Genomic DNA, 19,522 nt, shown 5'->3' with positions numbered 1-19,522 from the left:
ATGTCAAATTGACTTTGATCTTTGAGCTTTGGATCCACCCTTTACATAATAAAAGACATGGGTTACCTGAAGCACTTTGTTATAGCTGTTTTGAAAGGTCCTGTATGAATAAAGTTATTATCATTTGTGACGGATGGACGCCCTGAGATCATGATGCCTCCAAAATGTGGAGGCATCGATCACTAGACACCCAAAGGAGAAGCAGAGATTAACTATCTTTCATCTGGGCCCTGATGGCCACTGTGGACATTTGCACTCATTGTGTATTGATAGTTTGTCCTGGAGATGAGAGGAGTCTGGTCCACTGTTTGTGTTGCATAGACGTACACACTCACAAACACACACACACACACACAACCAAAATTGTGCTCAAACTTAAACATGCTTGATTCTTTTCATCAGATCCATAGATTATAACCTTAAAAATTAATTAAAATATTGATATACGCCTTAAATCTAAATTCGAGGATTGTCCCCCTGACCCAAAACCTAAACAAGTTCTTTCCTGACCCAAACCATAGCCTTCCACCAAGTTGAGCAGAAACCTGCTCAGATGTTTAGTAATATTACAGACAAGTATAGACAAGTACAAAGAATGCAATTAAGTAACAGATTTTTACACCCACCCACACACACACACACACACACACCATGTGATATCTTAAAAGGGGGCACACAGTAATAGTCAGATTCCTTGCATGACCTCCACACGCTGCTGAATTATCTCAGTCACACGTTTCTGACTGAGCTGAGCTGAATCTGTCGGTTCACTGGAGGACAGAGGGAAACTCTCCATTTACTTTGAAAGAGTTTGCTGCTGCATGTGAGGGTGTCCTGGTGTTAACGTGTGACGCACTAGAATTTCCATGGAATCAATTTTTTCCCCTTTTTAAATGAGTTAATTGTTACATGTTAGTATTATTTGTTTTATTCAATGTTGGACGCAAGCTCGTCACAGTTTACCGGGATTTAATTCCCTGCTGTTCCATATGCGGATCTTGTGTAAAATGATTAAACTCTCCAGTTTCTATTCTACACCGTGGGAGACTACTGTCTGTCTCATGTCTCTGGTGAGGCTTGAATAATAGTTTAATAATCAGACATGGGACCCCAGCCAATAGGGAGGCTCTGGTTGCTGATGTCGATGTGTTGCCTTCAAGTGATAGTCTGAAAATTTGTGTTATAAATTGTATTATTGTTTTATTGTATACAGCATGAATATGAGTAAAGATGTATTTGTATACATACTTGTGTTTGTGTGTCTGCGTAGCGCACAATTAGATATGAATATAAAGATGCTAAAATTATAAATGTAATACTAAAACAGCTGCAGGATTGAACGATTGTCTTTCAAATAATCACTAGATTAATTAACTACTTGCAAATTACATATAAATATGGGAATCACAGTAGTAGATTGTGTATGTTTATATATATATAGTATATATATTCACAGCTGTATACAAAATGATATTACTATTAAATGGTAAATATATATAGTATACAGTACAGTAAGTAGGCTACAGTACCATTATACATATACAATGTACATAAGTGCTGTTTGTGCGTACACAGTATAGGTAGATAGATAGATGGATAGATAGATAGATAGATAGATAGATAGATGGATACTTTATTAATCCCGTGGGAAATTCAGATCATCCAGTAGCTTATACACTTATACACCTCACCGACAAACATACATAAATCACATATACATAGGGAGAACATATTACAGATACAGGAATGGGTCTGACCCTATGGTACAGAAAGCAATGATGTGATTGTGTCAGTGTCCAGTAGGAAAAGTGTTCTTCTGCTGCTGGAGTGGATAGTACAAAAAATAATAAATAATATACAGCATTTATAGATTATATAAAGTATATTTATAAATCAAATACAATATATATGAGTAATATACACTGTATATACATTATATACAGTATATATAAATCGTATACATAATATTTACATCGACATAATTACGCCACAAGAATCTAGAGGATGAAACAATAAATCGTCCAGTGAAACAGCTGCTGATGATCTTTTGACTTTTAAATAACTACCAGATTAATCGATTAATTGCTGCAGCACCTCGACGCACTGATCAAAAGATGTACCACGTTTTTTAACGTGACGTTTACAGAATAACGAGCAGCCCCTGAACGCCTCCTTCCACAAAGCGGAGTACTGTCGTGTCCCTGAATGCCTCCTTTAACGAACCAGCACAACCAGTGATTCGCAGCCATACGTCGCAGCAGCACAGGAGCTGAACACACACACATTTTCCTCCTCCTCCTCCTCCTCCTCCTCTTCCTCAGCCTGCAGCAGCAGAACACAGGACACGTCTCTCTTCACCATGGAGCAGAAACCACCCATCAACTTCTGCGCTGGACCCGCGAAACTCCCGCAATCTGTAAGTTACTGTGCAACGTCGGTTCGCTCTCCAGTGACGTCACCGATCCGCGTGAGAGTGAAGGTATAGAAAGGAAGGCGCCACTGACCCGTCGCTGAGCAACGCACTGATTCATTCGGTCGTGTCGGGTGATTTCGCACGCGCATCCTCAAACCTCGACGTTTACACATGATCGAGGCGTGCAGATGTGCTGGGGGGGGGGCAGGCATCTGGCTGCAGCGGAGCCTGAAAACTGAGCGATGAGTTGCATCAGCCTCGATCCGTTCAGGTGGAAAACCGGTTTGTTTGCGACTCGCTGACACACACGCGCCTGCAGGTGGCAGCAAAACCCCCAGAGACCCACTTCAGATCAAAGACAACTTTGATTGCTAAACAATAAAAAATAAAAATAAAAACTGTTCAGATCAAAGCACAAGTGCAATCTAACAGATGTTTTCACTGGAAAAAAGTAATACTGAGTTTAATCACAGGACTTTGTGACAAATGATCTTCAACCATTATCTCGATCTGCTAATTGTTTTGATCAAGAAATAAATAGAACAATTTGGATTTGTGAAGACACATCTCTGTAGATTGAGTTCTGTTTTAGTTTTAGATTAGATTTTCATGTAGAGATTAAAATAAATAAAAACTGAATTTGTTTCTAATAGTTCCCATGAATAATATCAGATATTATTGCTTCCTTAGACAAACTGGACACACCTCTTTTAACTGGACTTTAGCGTGTCCTCTATTTTATGTGAATATTAACATAAAAAAAATGTCATGTGACCCAACTGATTCCAAACTGATGCCAGATAGTGTTATTATCCTCATCTCTTCTTTATTGGATTGAGGGCTTCTGACATTTGATATCCTTATTGTGTTTTAGAAGATCATGTATTAATTCCAATAGCCAATCTTTACTGTTCCAACTTTACATTTGTGGGTCACTTTTGTCTGTGTGGATAATGACCAATATCTTTCACATGTGACTGACTCTTGAGTGAGTGATTGATTGAAAAGGAGAATAAGTTACAAAAGCCACTCGAGTTCTCAGGAACATCTGGATCTGGGTCAGACGGAGGCTCTGAGCTCTTTCCACCTCGTTCAGACACATGACTTCTTCTTGCTGTTCAAACTTGATCTTTTTTAATCCTCTCTCGATGCCAAGCGTTGACAATGACATACTTGCTGTGGCCTGTTGCAGGTGCTGCTGGAGGCACAGAAGGAGCTCATCAACTACCATGGCGCCGGCATCAGTGTTCTTGGTGAGTATAGAGAAAGGCATTAGTTGCGTGTGAATGATAATGAAAGCGCACTATATAAAGTTGCCAGTTTATTAGGGACACCTATAGATTAAAGCTTATAGCAATAACAGATGTGCAGTAAATCCTCCATCGTGACTTTTTTTTGATTTCTGTTCGAAACAGAGATGAGTCACCGATCGTCAGACTTCAGCAAAATCCTGAGCAAAACTGAGAGTCTCCTGCGTGAGTTGTTGTAAGTGACTTTTAATATTCACATTTACACATGATCCACTGTATCTCTCTACGTTAGTTTCTTGTGATGGCTGCTCTGTCAACGCCTTTTTTCACACTGTGACCTTTGGCCTTTTCGCAGAACTATCCCCTCCAACTACAAGGTGATGTTCCTGCAGGGCGGCGGCTCCGGGCAGTTCAGCGCTGTTCCGCTCAACCTGATTGGCCTGAAGGAGGACAGGTGTGCCGACTACCTGGTGACCGGCACGTGGTCGGCCAAGGCGGCGAAAGAAGCGGAGAAATATGGCAAACCCAACATCGTCCACCCGAAGCTGGACAGCTACACGAGTAAGTCTCAGTAGTGAAAACATCACTGGGACTATTTTCTATCCAGTTCCTGCCAGTAGATCCCATTCACCTAAGTCCAACACACTGAACCTTTAACCATCCCCATGTCGCACACAGCTCACACTCGTATGAATTGGTCCTTGTCATTCAGGCTGTGTTACGGCCGCTCTCTGGCGGCGAGTCCAGGCTGTTATGTAACCAGCCAATAGGAGCCGAGTCCCATGAAAGGCTCTGGAATGCGAGCAGCCTCCTCTATATTGTTGTGCCTGTTCGCTTTTCATTGGATTTACTTGTTAATCCTGATGAGTAGAGACACGTTTATAATGTGTTGGAACTACTTTCATCTGGGAACAACATTAATTCATCACTTCTCTCTGTCCCCGGATGGGCTGCTTGATATTAAATAACTTTCTTCACAGGTTCCAGCTTCTGAAACCTTTAAAGTGAAAATCTGAAAATAATGTTTTTAGTAGAAAAGGACGAATTGTTAAAACATCTGTTGATGAATCAGTCATGAAGCTAATTGTAATTTGCAGCCGTATAAATCCCAATAGAATCTGGATGTTTATCTGAATTGAATAGATTCCAGACAAACAACACTAGATTAGTGTTGATTAAACCACAGGTTTTAAAAGCAACTGGTTAAACAGTTTTTTGCAGGAGGGTTTTGAGAGGTGTATTTGGATTCAGTTTTAGCCACTTAGCTCGAAACCGACTGAAATATATCAACAATGACATTTCTGGAAGACGTTTTTTCTCAAAGGTGGTTTCTGTCATTTGAGGTAGTTCTCTCTGACATGTCCTCTAGCGCCACCAGCAGGTTGACATTAATTTTTTTTTTTTACAGAAATGGCTCGACAGCTATTTTATTTATTAAAATTCTGTTCAGATAATCTGTGGTGGGCAGGACATGCTTTTATTAATCAGCAAAAGTTACTTTGCTAACTCCTTTAACTCATATGTTTAACTCACATGTGTTGATATCAGCTTGTTTGGATCTAGACCGATCAGCCACGTCGTTACCACTCTGGTTTCACCACGTTAGTCTTGTTTCAACCTCTCTGTCTCTCTCTCTTGGCAGAGGTCCCGGACCCCAGCAGCTGGACTCTGAACCCCTCGGCCTCATACGTGTACTACTGCAGCAACGAGACCATCCACGGCGTGGAGTACAACTTCACACCCGAAACAAACGGGGTGGTCCTCGTCTGCGACATGTCCTCAAACTTCCTGTCCCGACCTGTGGACGTGTCGAAGGTGAGAACAAGAATGACCCTGAATCAGTTATTCAGCTCTTTCTCTCATCTCTCATGATAAAATATAAGAATTAGGGAAAATAAGACCTGTGATTAGCGTTGATAACATCAAATCACCGTGGCATCGTTTCCTCTTGTGCAGTTTGGGCTGATTTTCGCCGGCGCTCAGAAGAACGTGGGCAGTGCCGGTGTGACCGTGGTCATCGTGCGTGAGGACTTGTTAGGCCACACCCTGAAGGAGTGTCCCATCATCCTGGACTACAAGGTGCAGGCTGAGAATAACTCCCTCTACAACACGCCGCCGTGTTTCAGGTACAGACGCTGCTCGGTTTGTTGCATCACAATCTCCTACAGATTGAGCGTATTTGTAAAATATAAAGTACTGTGCAAAACCATTTGGGAATAAAAACATTAGCAGTTTTACTTTGTCAATTAACTTCACAAAAAGGTGCATTACGTGTTTTTAACCGTCGCCATCGTTTTGTTCAGTATCTACATCATGTGTCTGGTGCTGGACTGGATCAAGAACAATGGCGGCAGTGCTGCCATGGAAACGCTCAACATCCAGAAGTCCTCCATAATTTACGACGTCATCAACGCCTCCAACGGTTTCTATACGTGAGTATGAAACAAAACTTGTGTGAAGGAAAAAACTTCCTGGGGACTTCCCAAAACTTTTTAAATATTGTTTTTAATTTAACTCTACACCACTGGAGAAACACCTTCAAAGTAAGAGCTCTTATAAAAACAATTATATAAAGTACATTAAAGAAATCCCGACACAGTGTGACCCTTCTTGTAGAAAAAGTCCATGTACTGATCAACATCTTCATTTACAGTCTATGCATGGCACCAGGGATTTTCAGAATTGGACAAAATCCTCACACACACTAAAGGAAACACTGACAGTGACGAAAACTGATTTGAGCAATGAAATGACAGATTCATATTAGAGCTACTGTTTCATTCCAGGTGTTCTGTGGACATGGCCTGTCGAAGCCGCATGAACCTCCCATTTCGTGTGGGAAAGAACAACGGAGATGAAGCTTTGGAAAAGCAGTTCCTGGACGAAGCAGCCAAACGTGGAATGATATCATTGAAAGGTCACAGGTCAGTTTGTCGAGCACTGGCCGACAAATTTTTTGTGAAAACTTACATGAGTTATCAGGGAGGATATTGAGTCCTAAATGACATATTATGACAATTTGTCAGTGCTGCTTCTGCATCTCAAGCCCTCAGACGTGACATTTGTCTCCCCCTGCAGGTCAGTTGGAGGAATTCGTGTGTCCCTGTACAACGCTGTGACGGTGGAGGAAACTCAGACCCTGGCTGCCTACATGAAAGATTTCCTCAAAGAGCACCAGTAGAACAGACCTCAGGTTGCCCAGTGGCTTCTTATGACCTCATCATCTTAAAAAGTGTTGGATCTGTGTTAGATCTGTAAAACGATTCCTGGTAGATAACACACATTACTTCTTTCTGCAAAGATTTAACCCCTTCAAGTGGCCAGAAATATCTCTATTACATCTGTGTTTCATAGAATTACAGCTCTAACAAATGTAAATGGTGAAAGTGCTTTTATAGTTTCATTAATTCTTGTTACTTGTTGAAAACCTGTTTACATTCCATTAAATCTAACTTGGTGATACCTCCATTTTGCAGTGTGTTTTCTTAGGTGCTGTTTTTGCCGTCGTTTGTATATCTGATATTTGAGCTTCATTCCTGGATGGTGGGAGGAAGTGGAGCCGTGTGTCCATCTCTATTTACAGTCTATGGCAGAGGTCTTCAACAGGGGGGTCCGCGGAGGTACTGCAGGGGGGTCGCAACATTTGGTTGATTGGACACATTTTTCAAATTTTTTTCGCCACAAATTTAAATGTCTTTAAATACACATTAACATGAATGCTACATATTGTAGGGAATGGATAAATGGAGGTAGAAGACGTTATCGTACAGTCAGCAATGCACACACTGCAGCTGCTATACCACGCGTGTTTAAAATAAAAACACGAATATATGAACCTTTGTATTATTTGAATAATCTTGTATTGAACGCACATTAACAGGGTAGCTATGTTTGTACATGGCACTAGGCCCAGTTTAATATAAAACACAATTTTATGAAATATATATAGTAGGGGGTCCCTGCTCCATCTCTCCATCAGTTTGGGGTCCTTGAACTGAAAAACGTTGAAGACCTCTGGTGTATGGAACAAACTGTCAGCAGCATTATAATCACTGATCACTGATAAAAGGAGTATTATCTCAAAATGTCACATAATGACAAACGTCAATCACAAGTGCCCAGAACACAAGATGAGTTCAGTCTGGAACCATCAGATCATCTGGCTTCCTGCTCAATAAATTACTTAAGCGGTTTTCACATTGATTGATGACTTTCCAGACCAAACAAGGCAGGTTAGAAAGTGCATAAGCAAATAAAGTTTACAATATAATTCAAGATCCAACTTAATCGTTATCACACTGTTAAGAATATTTAACCCTCCAACAGTTGAATAACACCACGGACAAGAAAGTGGATAAATCCCTCATATGTGACTGAGCCTCTTGCTGCTGCAGCCGGGAGTTTGAGCATTAAATCCTCAGTAAACTGGACCTTTGTCAACCTGCTGTTTCCAAAGTAAAAAATGACATCAAATTTACGATAACAATAACTCATTTGCAGCCGGTCTCAAGTGGTTTCCGTTCAGGAGGTGAAAGGTGTGGTCCTGGTCCCTTAACTAGAAGGTCGGTGATGTGATCCCCAGCTCCAGTGTCTATCCCAAAGTTCCCCTCATGGCTGTGAGGAATATAAAAAGCTCTGTATATAGAGGATTGCATTAACATGTGGGTGATTGCATTTACATCTATAACAAACAAGACATAGTTTAGTGAACTCCCCGACGTGTCAGAGCATCTGTGGTCGGTCTGGTTATTTGTGCAGCCGATGAAGTGTGTGATGCAAGAGACTTGAAACTTAGAGAGCAGTGGAAATTTTATCAAATTAACCTGCTGTCGAGTTTATTATGCAGCTTCCTCTCAAGCACAGTTAGTCTCTTGCATGTGAGTTTAAGAAACCACCTCCAGCTGCTTTGCTGACAGCGTGAACGGCTCCATGTTCAGTGGAGTGAGCCGGTCTGCAGACATCAGCAGGGGGGGGCGGGACGGCCCCGTGGTGAGGGAGACACTCCTCCATCTGGACGTCCAGAGGCCAGTCCCCCTGCTGCATCAGCCCCGCTGAGACTGTTCCTCAGCACAACGCTGCAGCCGCACCAGCTCCAGGAGCCCAGTGTGCATCCGACTCTGACCTTTGACCTCCCTGGAGAGTGAGCCCGCTGTTTTTAGTTTTCAGAGAAAAACTGAAAAACCCCAGAAACATGAACACGTTTTAAATCCTCTGTCAGACGTGTACAAGGATTTTATCTTCTAGTTCCACTTTTCTGGGCAAAGTAAGAGGATGTGTCACGAGAAAGTTTGAAAGAAATTCAAAGTGTCTAAACATTTATTATAAAGTGCTTTTCAGAATGAAGTTTACACAGAGTTTGACACAATAAGGCCGAAACCTAAATTAACAATTAGAAAATAAAATATACAAGTATATACAGTAAATACACAAGAAGAATGACATCATAATGGCACAAAAGAAAGAAGGTAAGAAAAAAAGAAAGAAAGAAAGAAAGAATGAGACATGAAAAGAGAAAGAAAACTCATCAATAAAAAGTGTTTTTGATTTGTTATGAAAAACAAAAATAAGAGGAAGGAACAAACCATGAAAACTAGATGTTCTTGCTGCAGATGTCCTCAAGGTGGAGGTGTTCTACAAGAATCTTGTGTTTAAAAAGGAACAAATGGACGTTACTGCCTCATCATTCAATGTCCCTACACAGGCTGTTCTATTTAAGTTGCTTGTACCTCTATCTTCGTGAGGACCCTCATTGACATAACACATTCCTCTAATCCCAAAAACAAGTCTTCACCCTCAAGCAGCCCATTGAAAAGGTCAGGAGACGTTCACACTTTCCAAAAATGTAGGATTTTGATAAAACACAAGTGAGGTGAAATATCTGTGTCACCTCTCAAGGATTTAAAAAGCTAAAATGTAATATGAGCAAGTTATGAGGGCAAAATGAAAAAGTTGCCAAATATTCCTTAAGTCTTCATAAACATATACAATATTCCACGTCTTTATACTTGGTTATTATGTTTTGTATGGAAATCAAATCAATCTTCCATAATTAGTGTCATTAAACGTTCATCTTCATCTTCGGCCTTTTCCCTGCTACAAAGACCTGTACCGTAAAACCACGAATAGAAGAGCATACACTTTTTAATGGGCAGCTGACATGACCGGGCTTTCACAAACGATGGACCACATGACCTCAGTTGACAAGGTCAGTGTTTAAGCTGGACAAGATCCACAAGAGATATTAAAGTCGAGTACACACACACACACACACACACACACACACACACACACACACACACACACACACACACACACACACGTATATTCATGTTTCATTTCGTCTGATAAGGTCACTCACCACCACAGGCAAAGGCCAATCAAAAAAAGTATATAAATGACAAAAGTAAAAGTCATATAATGTAAAATATAAACGATATTGCATTTTACTTACTACAAAGGATTTACACGGAGCCCAAAGAAATTGTCAGCATTCAAAACATATCAACGGATATATATATATAAATCCTTATATCCAACTTGTAGAGGACAGTGTTGTTTATATATAAACTATTTCTTCTCAAACTCCTCCATATCTGTAATCTCCTGTTACTCACTTACTGCTGCTATGATGTGGTTTTTGCTCCGGCTGCTCCACCAGGTTCCAGGATTTAATGTGAACTTGGTGGAGCAGCCCTCTTCTACTTTGTGCCCTGGTTGTAGGAAAACCTCCAGAACCTTCTGCTGCTTCGTGGTTGTGTTTCACTGGGACACTTCAAATCTCTGATTAAAAAAGACATGTGTAACTGAAGTGTTCAAATGCTGCTTCTGAGCTTTTCTCTCTCCGGTGTCTCTCGTCAATTTCTAACAAGCTCTATTTCACTTTATTATTCCTCATTGTTCCTAATCAAATCCTACAATTCTCTAACCTCTAAATTATTTATCATCTTCGCCACGTCTCCCTCAACAAAAAAGATTTGAATCTCCTGGTTAAAATCAAATCAAATAAATAAAACTCCTTATATTAGATCCAGGAGATTGTTTACAGTTGTTGCAGCCACTTGATATCTGGGAGCAGGTTGTTTAGGTGAGTGCTCTCCAGATGCACACTGGTATAAAAAGGCTATTAGTGAGCAGGGATGTTAATAGAACATGAGCTGCACCATTTTCAGCGCTTTTTATCTTTCATGCTTTACAACTGTATCGGCAGGTGTATGGGTGGAATGAGTGGGAATTGAACTATTAACCTGCTAGACTCTCATGGTAATATGTGTATTATGTTACAGCCCACTTTTTATGGAAGCAAATTACATCCTATTTATTTCTTTATATTATATCTTATTTGAAATATATCAAGGTTGTAAGTAATCACAAAGAATAACATCTGAAACTGAGGGAGGGGGGGAGCCTCAAGCTATTTTTTTTTAACTTTCATTTTGAAATGTAATGAAACACAAGGCAAAGTTGATCCTGGAGTTATTATTTTATATAACATCCATGATGATTCTTTCCAAAAAAGTAATTTTGGCTGTTAGCAAATATCAATACCGAGAGCAGGGGAGGAACTCTGAATGCTGCTGTTGACTGTGGCTCCCCAGAGCGGGAGATGTTGGACCTGCTGCAGAGGTTTGTGTGCTGAAAGGGAAAAAATGTTCTGCCAGAGTGAGGAGCTGCTTTAAGCGAGATGAGTTATTTTATTTTCCAGATCAGAATGATAGGACACATCACTCCTCACTTTCTTTATATCTGCAGCTTTTCCGAGGCGGTTTCACGGTCATCTCTGACTGTGGCCTGGAGAAGCCTCCACGCTCCCATCAGCTGCAGGAACTTTAGCATCATGCTCATTTCAGTCCAGCCGTCGATTTATTTGCAACCTTCTATTAAAGCCACAGGGGCATATAAGACCATATCTGAAATCCTTTACTTCCAGCTCTACTGTAGTGTGATTTGGTTCTTCAGTGTAGCACGACTTCAAGGCTCCCAGCGAATTCAGCAACTTCAGCTGGCTCTGCTGTTTTTAGCTTATTTGTTGTGTGTTTTTTTGGCTCACTTTCTAGTTTTACTCACAATACTTTGTGTAGTACACTTCACAGACACTGTGCTTGGAAACATGGGGAGAAACCACCTGCTGTCCTGGACTGTCGCTTTTATTCTTATTTTAAACATTGATTCAAACGGGAGAAAGTTCATATTCAAACCAAAATGACAGGTTTGAACTTAATATCCAGTTTAGATGCACATCCAGCAGAGGGCGTATCACCAAACCTATGTTGATCGATGAGGAAACAGTTTCACTCCAGGATCACTACTTCGACTCTGGCACCAAGTGACGTCAAAATCTCAAAATGGCGGCGCCTATGTCCAGGATATTTTGGCTTCATCTTTGTTCAGTGACAGGAATTTCCACATCTGTCTCAAGAAATGCGCCACAACACAACATGTGGCTTGTTTCTTGAATTAAGTATATATTAACCTGCCATTCTAAGATATCTGTAAACCCTCAAAAGTCCACGGAACTAAAAAGAGTCTCGATCAAATCAGGACATGAGAATGAGCAACGCCGAACAGATTTAAAATTGCTCAATCGAAGAGCTGCAGTCGATTAAAATAAAATCAGGGTTTAAAAACAATCTTGGGATGAGTTACAACAGCCACTAGAGGGTGCAAGCTTCAATTGGAGTTAAGCGTTGACTAGAACAGGCAATTTGTGGATGAATGCACATTGTGATTGTGTTAAACAAACATTTTCACTTGAGCTTGTAGCTTTGAAATGAACTGGGCAGTGTTAGACTCGGCAGCCAGGAAATAATAAATCAAAAGCACAAATTTAAAACAAAAAGATTGTGCTTTGAGTTGAGTTAAGGGAACTTCAATCATTTGAATAGATGAAAATGTTGTATTTCCTCGGTAATTGTATTTTCACTCTTACCAATGAAGATTTTGCTCTTTTTCTTCCATCAGGTATAAAGAGACAAGTTCTTTATACTCTGCTCTCCTGCTAAATGCAATTTGGATTCCGACAAAATGCCAAACCTCTCGGTAATTTCCCGAAAAGCATTGTCCATGACCCTGCTGCAGATCAGAGCGGCTGGGGGGGGGAGGGGGGAGAAAGCAAGTGAAAGATAAGAAGCGGCAGAGGAGCTTTGAAATGCGAGTGGGGTTACGGCGGAGATGGGAGGTTGCGGCGGGATCGTGTGGTGATTCTCGGCCTGTCAAGCCCACTAATGTCGAGGTAATGCCACCGGTGGGCCGCGGTAAGGCAGCGATAATGAAAAACACCGGGGAAGACAATATCAAATGGCTCCTCTACATCCTACAGTGGAGATTAGTCGACACAAAAAAGTAGGGTGGCGGAGCAGAGGAGGCAGCAGCCGGCTTTAGTGCTGCTGATTGAGTCTCTTGTCAAGAGCTCCATGCCTGCTGCATGAAAAGTTACTGTGACTGACACGCGCACACACTCACACACACACACGCACATACACACACACACACACACACGCACACACAGAGTCTGCATGTTCACAAAGTCTATTTTCTATAGATACTGTATTCTGCGTGCTTAGGGGACATTGTTGTTCTGCCTTCATTCCAGCAGTGGGTGTCCTAGCAGCTGGATCCATGTCTGTGCAGGGCGAGCTGGCATGATGGGATAGGACACTGGAGCTATTTGCATCACACACGCAGGATGCAGGGGGACAAGGAGGCCTGATGATCACGTTTAGGTGGTGGGAAACAAGGCAGCGTTCAAATTAAACGAGTAAATATAGAGATGGGTCGCACAAACACATACAAGCAGTAATAGGACAATTAAAATAAATGAACAAGTAAAATAAAAAATTAAAAAATCAGTAAAGCACTGTGGAAAACATGAACCCTAACCCAGAATACATCCTTTCATCAATGAACAACAAAGGTTCCAACTTTTCGATGAATAACGACACTGGCGAGCGTTAAGACCCTTAAACTGGCTTAAACATGTAGAAAGATTCAGCGGATGACACACATGTAAAAAAGGAAAACATGGGACATTTATACTTCCCCCATCATGTCCAACTGTAGCTCTGTTGCTAGGCGACAGCGGTGAGAACGGGACAAATCACAGAAATCCTCCGTCGACCAGATCGTCTGGTTTCGGACTTTTGCTCAAGAAGAAGAAAACTGACCCTCAATCAGGACAAAGCCTAAACTCGAAAACTGGGCGTCCTTAAAATCGCCAAAAAAAGTACATCTGTTTATATCTTGCTTTAAATCCATCACCCACTAATTTACCTTTTACTTCATTTAGTAAAGAAATCCCTTGAATCCTGACCAGCCTGCTTTCTCTCTAGCAGTTATTGGTGTTATAGGCGTGATCTAGTTCCATGTTCCGGTGGTTTTACATACATGCATTAAATTGGTGCCTCATTAATCATAGCTGGTTTTTCTTTATCACTTCTATAATTTCCATCATGATTTTTTGCAGGGAGAGGATGTGACAATCATCTGTGCAAAGTCTCCCAGCAGCCTCTGTTATTATTCACTGAGCTCATGAAGCTGAATGTCCTTTATGCAACAGCTCATTTAAAGGCCACTCCGGTGATTCATGCAGGACAATGGAAACAGAAAAAAGGTTCTGTTCAGAAAGCAGATGATTTTTCTCTTTCTTGTACTCTCCTCTCTTTTGACTCTCTCTCTCTCTCTCTCTCCTTCCCAATTTTCTTGCCCACTTTCCTTCTCTTGTCACGTTTTAGTTCCATTTCTCTTAATACGTTTTTCGACGCCATCTCCCTCTCCAAGACCTTCTAATATCTCCCTCTCTCAAATGAATCTATTTCCCGTCTTTTCCTCTGTGAGTGTGTGTGTGTGTGTCGCTCTCTCTCTCTCTCTCGCTCATAAACTCATTGCTCTATGAGGCTAATCTTGTTAGCACCAAATACGCCATGTTCCGCTAGCTCCTCTTAATTGCTGTTGTGTTATTAATGAGCGGGGCGCGGGGAAATCACTCTTAATTAGCTTGTCTCATTCGCCAGGCGTCTCGAGTGAAGCGGCGGCGACGGCGCTCAGGCACAAACACGCTGGGGATAATTAAAGCACTTCAATTGTCGGAGTATTTATCTAAACCAAGGAGCAGCAAGCCGTTCCCACAATTAGCCTTGTCATTCATTAGCGGAGGAGTGCCATTGATTCGAGAGCTACGTTGTCATTTCGCCGCCGAGCTATGAGCCTGCTCAACTTACTCATGTGGCAAAGTCATGGCCGGGCATCACTGCACATTTCTTTATCGTGGTTTTGCTGAGTCACTGACAGCGTCTATAAATAACTGTGATAAATCAGGGTTTCAGTAATGCAAGAAAGGTTATGCATAATGTTTTGCACTTATCTTTTTGAGATTATTCTAAACTAAATTGAAAGGTTTCAATCAGTTTAAATTCAGATTTTTCCAGGAACATAATGAAAGAAATGTTAGAACTTAGTCAAACACGACAGATATGAAGGATAAAGAGAGTCCCACTCGTACATCCACATAGTAGAAGATAAGGTAAAGTAGTTGAGTGGAGAACAACTGTGGATAAACCTCTCTAATGCTCACATGCTTTCTGGCAACAAGCAAATTACAGCCTGACATTAATCTGAGCTGTGATATTAATCAGACCCTGTTTATAGCTGCAAACACAGACTCACACTTTGCAGCTTTTTGAGATTCTACCTTTCACAGCAGGAATAGAGGAAAAAAAAACTGTAATTGTGTGTTTTCCATGTGTTCAATGTGCACGTGAACAAGTGCACGTGTGTCTTTTTTCCTCTGTGTGGCCCTGACACGTTGTATGACGATCACACCAGTGACAGTGCATTAAGACAAATACAATTTTCACCTACAGCAAAGAGACATGAGGGAAGGAGCTCTTTGGGGCAGGACTAATTGACGTCTGGGGATCTGTCTTTGTGTGTGTGTGTGTGTGTGTGTGTGTGTGTGTGCGTGTGTGTGCGTGTGTGTTTGTACTGTGTGCTTTCCCCTCCGCCAACAGAAGCTAGTGAATATTTAATGTACATGTTTATCTGTGTGTGTCTGTCAGTGTGTGATAACAGAATGTCAGCAAAGACAGAGGAGTTAATGAGGCCTTGTTTGCAGCCAGGTGTGGACCGAACATGATGCATCCAGCTCCGTTGGCACGATGTAATCACGGCTGTCATGTGTGTAATGTGTGCAGCCATCGTGCAGCGTATCAGAACGGATACTCAAATTCATTATCACTCCAGTAAATAAACATTCCACTTGCCAAGTATTGATTTTGGATGGTTCTGCAAACCTCACACCCCGAAGAGCCACCGGAAAAAAAAAACAGAATGTGAAAAGTGTTCAGCCTCGGATCTTGATTTTCACGACTTTGTTTCTTATGCGTGTAGGGAAAGAAAATAAGGAGTAATCTGCTCGAGTGCTTATCGTAACTGTGGTCCACTTCTGAAGAGCTCAAAACAAGATTATTTTATTTATTTGCCTTTATTTAACCAGGTCGGTCCCCTTGAGATACAATGACCTCTTTTCCAAGGGAAGCCTGGCCAAGACAGTAGCATACAAAAAAATGTCAACAAGATGAGGTGCAGGGAGCAACATTTAGGTAATTACAATTACAATGGGCAGAAATAGTTTCAATCACACATTAAGTGAGGTTAAAATCTACTGTTTCCACCTGATTAAGTCAACGTGTTAAGTAATAGATTTGGTAAATTGGAGTGTGTTCACTTTCTACATAAGAAACGCTTTTCAGTTGCTTCTCACTTTTATTCAGAGGTCATATATGGGGTTCCTCAGGGACCACTAATGGATCCCATTTTGTTTTAATGTTTTTTCATGTAGAAATCAGTCAGTTAAGTTCCTCCACTTCTGAGTGGGTTTTAAATCCTGGTACTCGGACTTCCTCCCATAACTCGAAGACATGCAGCCGAGGGAAATTGAATGTTCCCTGCATCTCGCCCAATTTCGACTGGGATTCGCTCCAGCCTCATCACGACCCTCACAAGATCGATGGATGGACACTCTCTCCATCTGACTGGGGACGATTTAAGTTATATTTAGAATAATCTGTAAATTATGTACCTTTTTTTAATAATTAACTCAAAATGAATGTGACCTATTTTATCTTTCAAAAGTCACTAATCTCTTTTTTCTGAGAACTCTATCCAACAAAGAGTTTCCTGACTTTGACACACTAATGTTGTTTTATGTTATGATTCTATTAAATAATAATATTAAGAGGATTTTTATTTGAGCTTGATTCTCCGTGCTGTGCGTGATGACAGGGGCGTATTTCAGTAAGCGAGCTGAGACAATTCCTTCACTTCCTGTGAGAACAATCCAACACAATGTCGTGTGTTTGCATTTCTGAATAAAGCGAGGGAAGAAGTACCGTCAGGGGTAAAACTTTTTGTTCTGGGTAATCTCATCTGATGTAGTGCTGCGGTGTTCCCTCTCTCTCAGCATGCACATGTCCTCAGCAGGCAGACTCATAAATTGGACGGCTAAGCCTTTCATAAAGTTTAATAAAGCGCTGTTTCGTGGCTCAGGGGAGCTGGTATTAGTGACGAGAGCTACTGCTGCCATTCCGGCAAATCACATCATCATAATGAGGCTGTACGAGGGGAGTAAGACACCTGCCTTACCACCCACACATCCTCCCACCTCCCACCTACCCTCTCTGTTTTCTTTATCATTCCTCTGGCACAATAAGTTGTCTTCACTTAGCAGCGCTTTCCCCAAAGGGAATTTGGGGGATTGCGTTGTTTAAACGTCGCGGCCGGCTTGGACAGGCCGGGGTTATTTCTCATTTAGTAAAGATCACAGCCGCTGTAAATGCTCCAGCGGCATGCTGTGAATGCCAACACTGCCGTGATTGGCAGCTTGACGGCAGCGGCAGCATTTGCATGGCATTTAACGGGGCGGGCAATGGCCACCCCTAACACCAAGGTGGGTAAATAAGATGATTTCTCTGTTCACACAATGCAGACACGCACACAGACACGCACACATGCTTTCCCGCTCACACATGCAATCTCACTCCTCAATAACCCCACAACCATCTTGGTCTGCCAAACCCGGAGTTGCTCATAATTGCGTGGCATTTCGGCAGAGGGGAGGGACGTCTATGGTCGTGTGGGCGAGTGGAGAGGAGGGAGAAGTCTGAGCCTTCCACTTCTACACGTTGGGCTGTTGTTTAAGGATTATTAAACACAGTTGCGATTCTCCTGAGGCTGAAGAGGTGAACTACAAATACTAATTTAATGAGAGCTTTGATTGAATCTGATTTTTTTGTTTTAATCGCAAGAGGGTTCTAATTTAAGCAAAAACAAAAAAAGGGTTTTGTAATTGAAGTCCATCACAGTAATTAGCCAGAAGATCCCGGGTGTCATGATGCACAATAGACTGTAGATGGATGACAGGAAGTGAAGCCAAATCAGCTTGATCGCCCCCCAGTGGTTGGGTACAGTATAGCTCCTCAATAATTAGAAATTGGTAACATAAATCTGTACCTAAACTTCAATGTAACACAAAACTCATTCCTCCCCGTGGTAAAATCAATTATGTCCATAGACTGTTTATTTAAAGGTTCTGTCTATCTGGGCTTTAACCATGTTATTGGGCTCAGATTGAGAAAAACGCTTCGATCTGGTGATACAAGCTCTGTTTAGACAGTTGCTTTCCCTGGACACGATGAGCAAAGCAGACAAACAGCTGATTGCAAAAGCCCAAAGCTGAGTGAGGGCAGAGTGCAGGGAGCCTCCTTTATTCAGAGGAGGCACCGGTAGTGAGGGAAGAAGGGCCTCTGAGAGGACAGGGGCCACAGGAAGGTGTACGAGTGACCTCAAACCAGGCAGCACTACAGTTTTATCATGTTATGCTCAAACTAGATTTAAAAAAAAAAAAATGTTTCATTGAAATTCGGCTGTGGTCCGTCTAAATAAATATATACAATAAAGAATGGTTCATCCTGGAATATGATGTGGTCATTCTGTGTATTAAAAAATATCATTTTATAAAGATAAACAGGATATTTCAAATTATCTTAGTATACCATTATTGTAAGCTGAATAAAATCTGCATCTGTAGTAGCTATAACAACATAAAAAAAAATATATATATTATTTACCAGCATCTCGTCACAGAACAACTGGTTCTTATTTAACTTTCAAAACTTCCTTTTGACCAACTGGGGGCAGCAGAAACAAACTGTCTCTGATCTATTTCCACTTTCAAGTACATTTGGCGATATCGTTAGCAAACCGTCAAATAGATATAGAGCTACGTGTCTCTCATGGATACAAATCTGGCATTCATTCTCCTTTTAGCTCCATTTGGGTTTCCACCTCCTTCGTTAGAAATATCTGTCACTTGCTGCTGTTTTCACCAACTAGAAAACTTGTCAATAACTTATATGTGTATGTGTGGTGCACGTAGCGTCTATAGTGGGTTTTTGGTGCTTTTCCAATGAAAACACCTGCCTGCCGGGACTGAGACCGAACCAGAAGTTTAGGTTTGTGGACAATAAAACCACAACAAATAATGTAAGGACAATTACTTTCTTGGTCAATGGTCATAAATCTCTGTGGATTCATTATCATGAGCAACCCGTTCCAGAACATTGACTATATCAACTTCAACAAAAAGCAACACGTGTATCTATCTTGCATTTATCTAACAAACCTTTTAATAGGTATTAAAGTATCATAAATATATCACCAGTTAAACCTTGGGATTTGCGATACTGCCACTGAAGGAATGATACCTGCCCTGCCTGTTTTACTGCAGAGCCTCTGGCCCCAAAAACAACTTTAACATTTACATTTGTAACGCAACAGGAATTAAATCATAAAAGTGAGCGACAAATCC

At 41.3% G+C, this 19,522-nt stretch overlaps 1 protein-coding gene across 1 annotated transcript; it reads left to right on the top strand.

Annotated features, from left to right (window-relative positions):
• Positions 1-2,186: 2,186 nt before the first annotated feature.
• On the top strand, positions 2,187-7,125 carry psat1 (phosphoserine aminotransferase 1). The gene is made up of 9 exons (XM_053420140.1): positions 2,187-2,416; positions 3,606-3,666; positions 3,829-3,898; positions 4,019-4,224; positions 5,306-5,478; positions 5,620-5,789; positions 5,967-6,095; positions 6,450-6,587; positions 6,742-7,125. Exons 1-9 carry the CDS (start codon positions 2,360-2,362, stop codon positions 6,842-6,844), a joined length of 1,107 nt encoding a protein of 368 aa, XP_053276115.1. The 5' UTR covers positions 2,187-2,359; the 3' UTR covers positions 6,845-7,125.
• The last annotated feature ends 12,397 nt before the right edge of the window (positions 7,126-19,522 follow it).

This window comes from Pleuronectes platessa, chromosome 4, assembly GCF_947347685.1.
Source record: "Pleuronectes platessa chromosome 4, fPlePla1.1, whole genome shotgun sequence".
Lineage (NCBI taxonomy): Eukaryota > Metazoa > Chordata > Actinopteri > Pleuronectiformes > Pleuronectidae > Pleuronectes > Pleuronectes platessa.
This window is presented reverse-complemented; position numbering and strand designations above follow the sequence as displayed.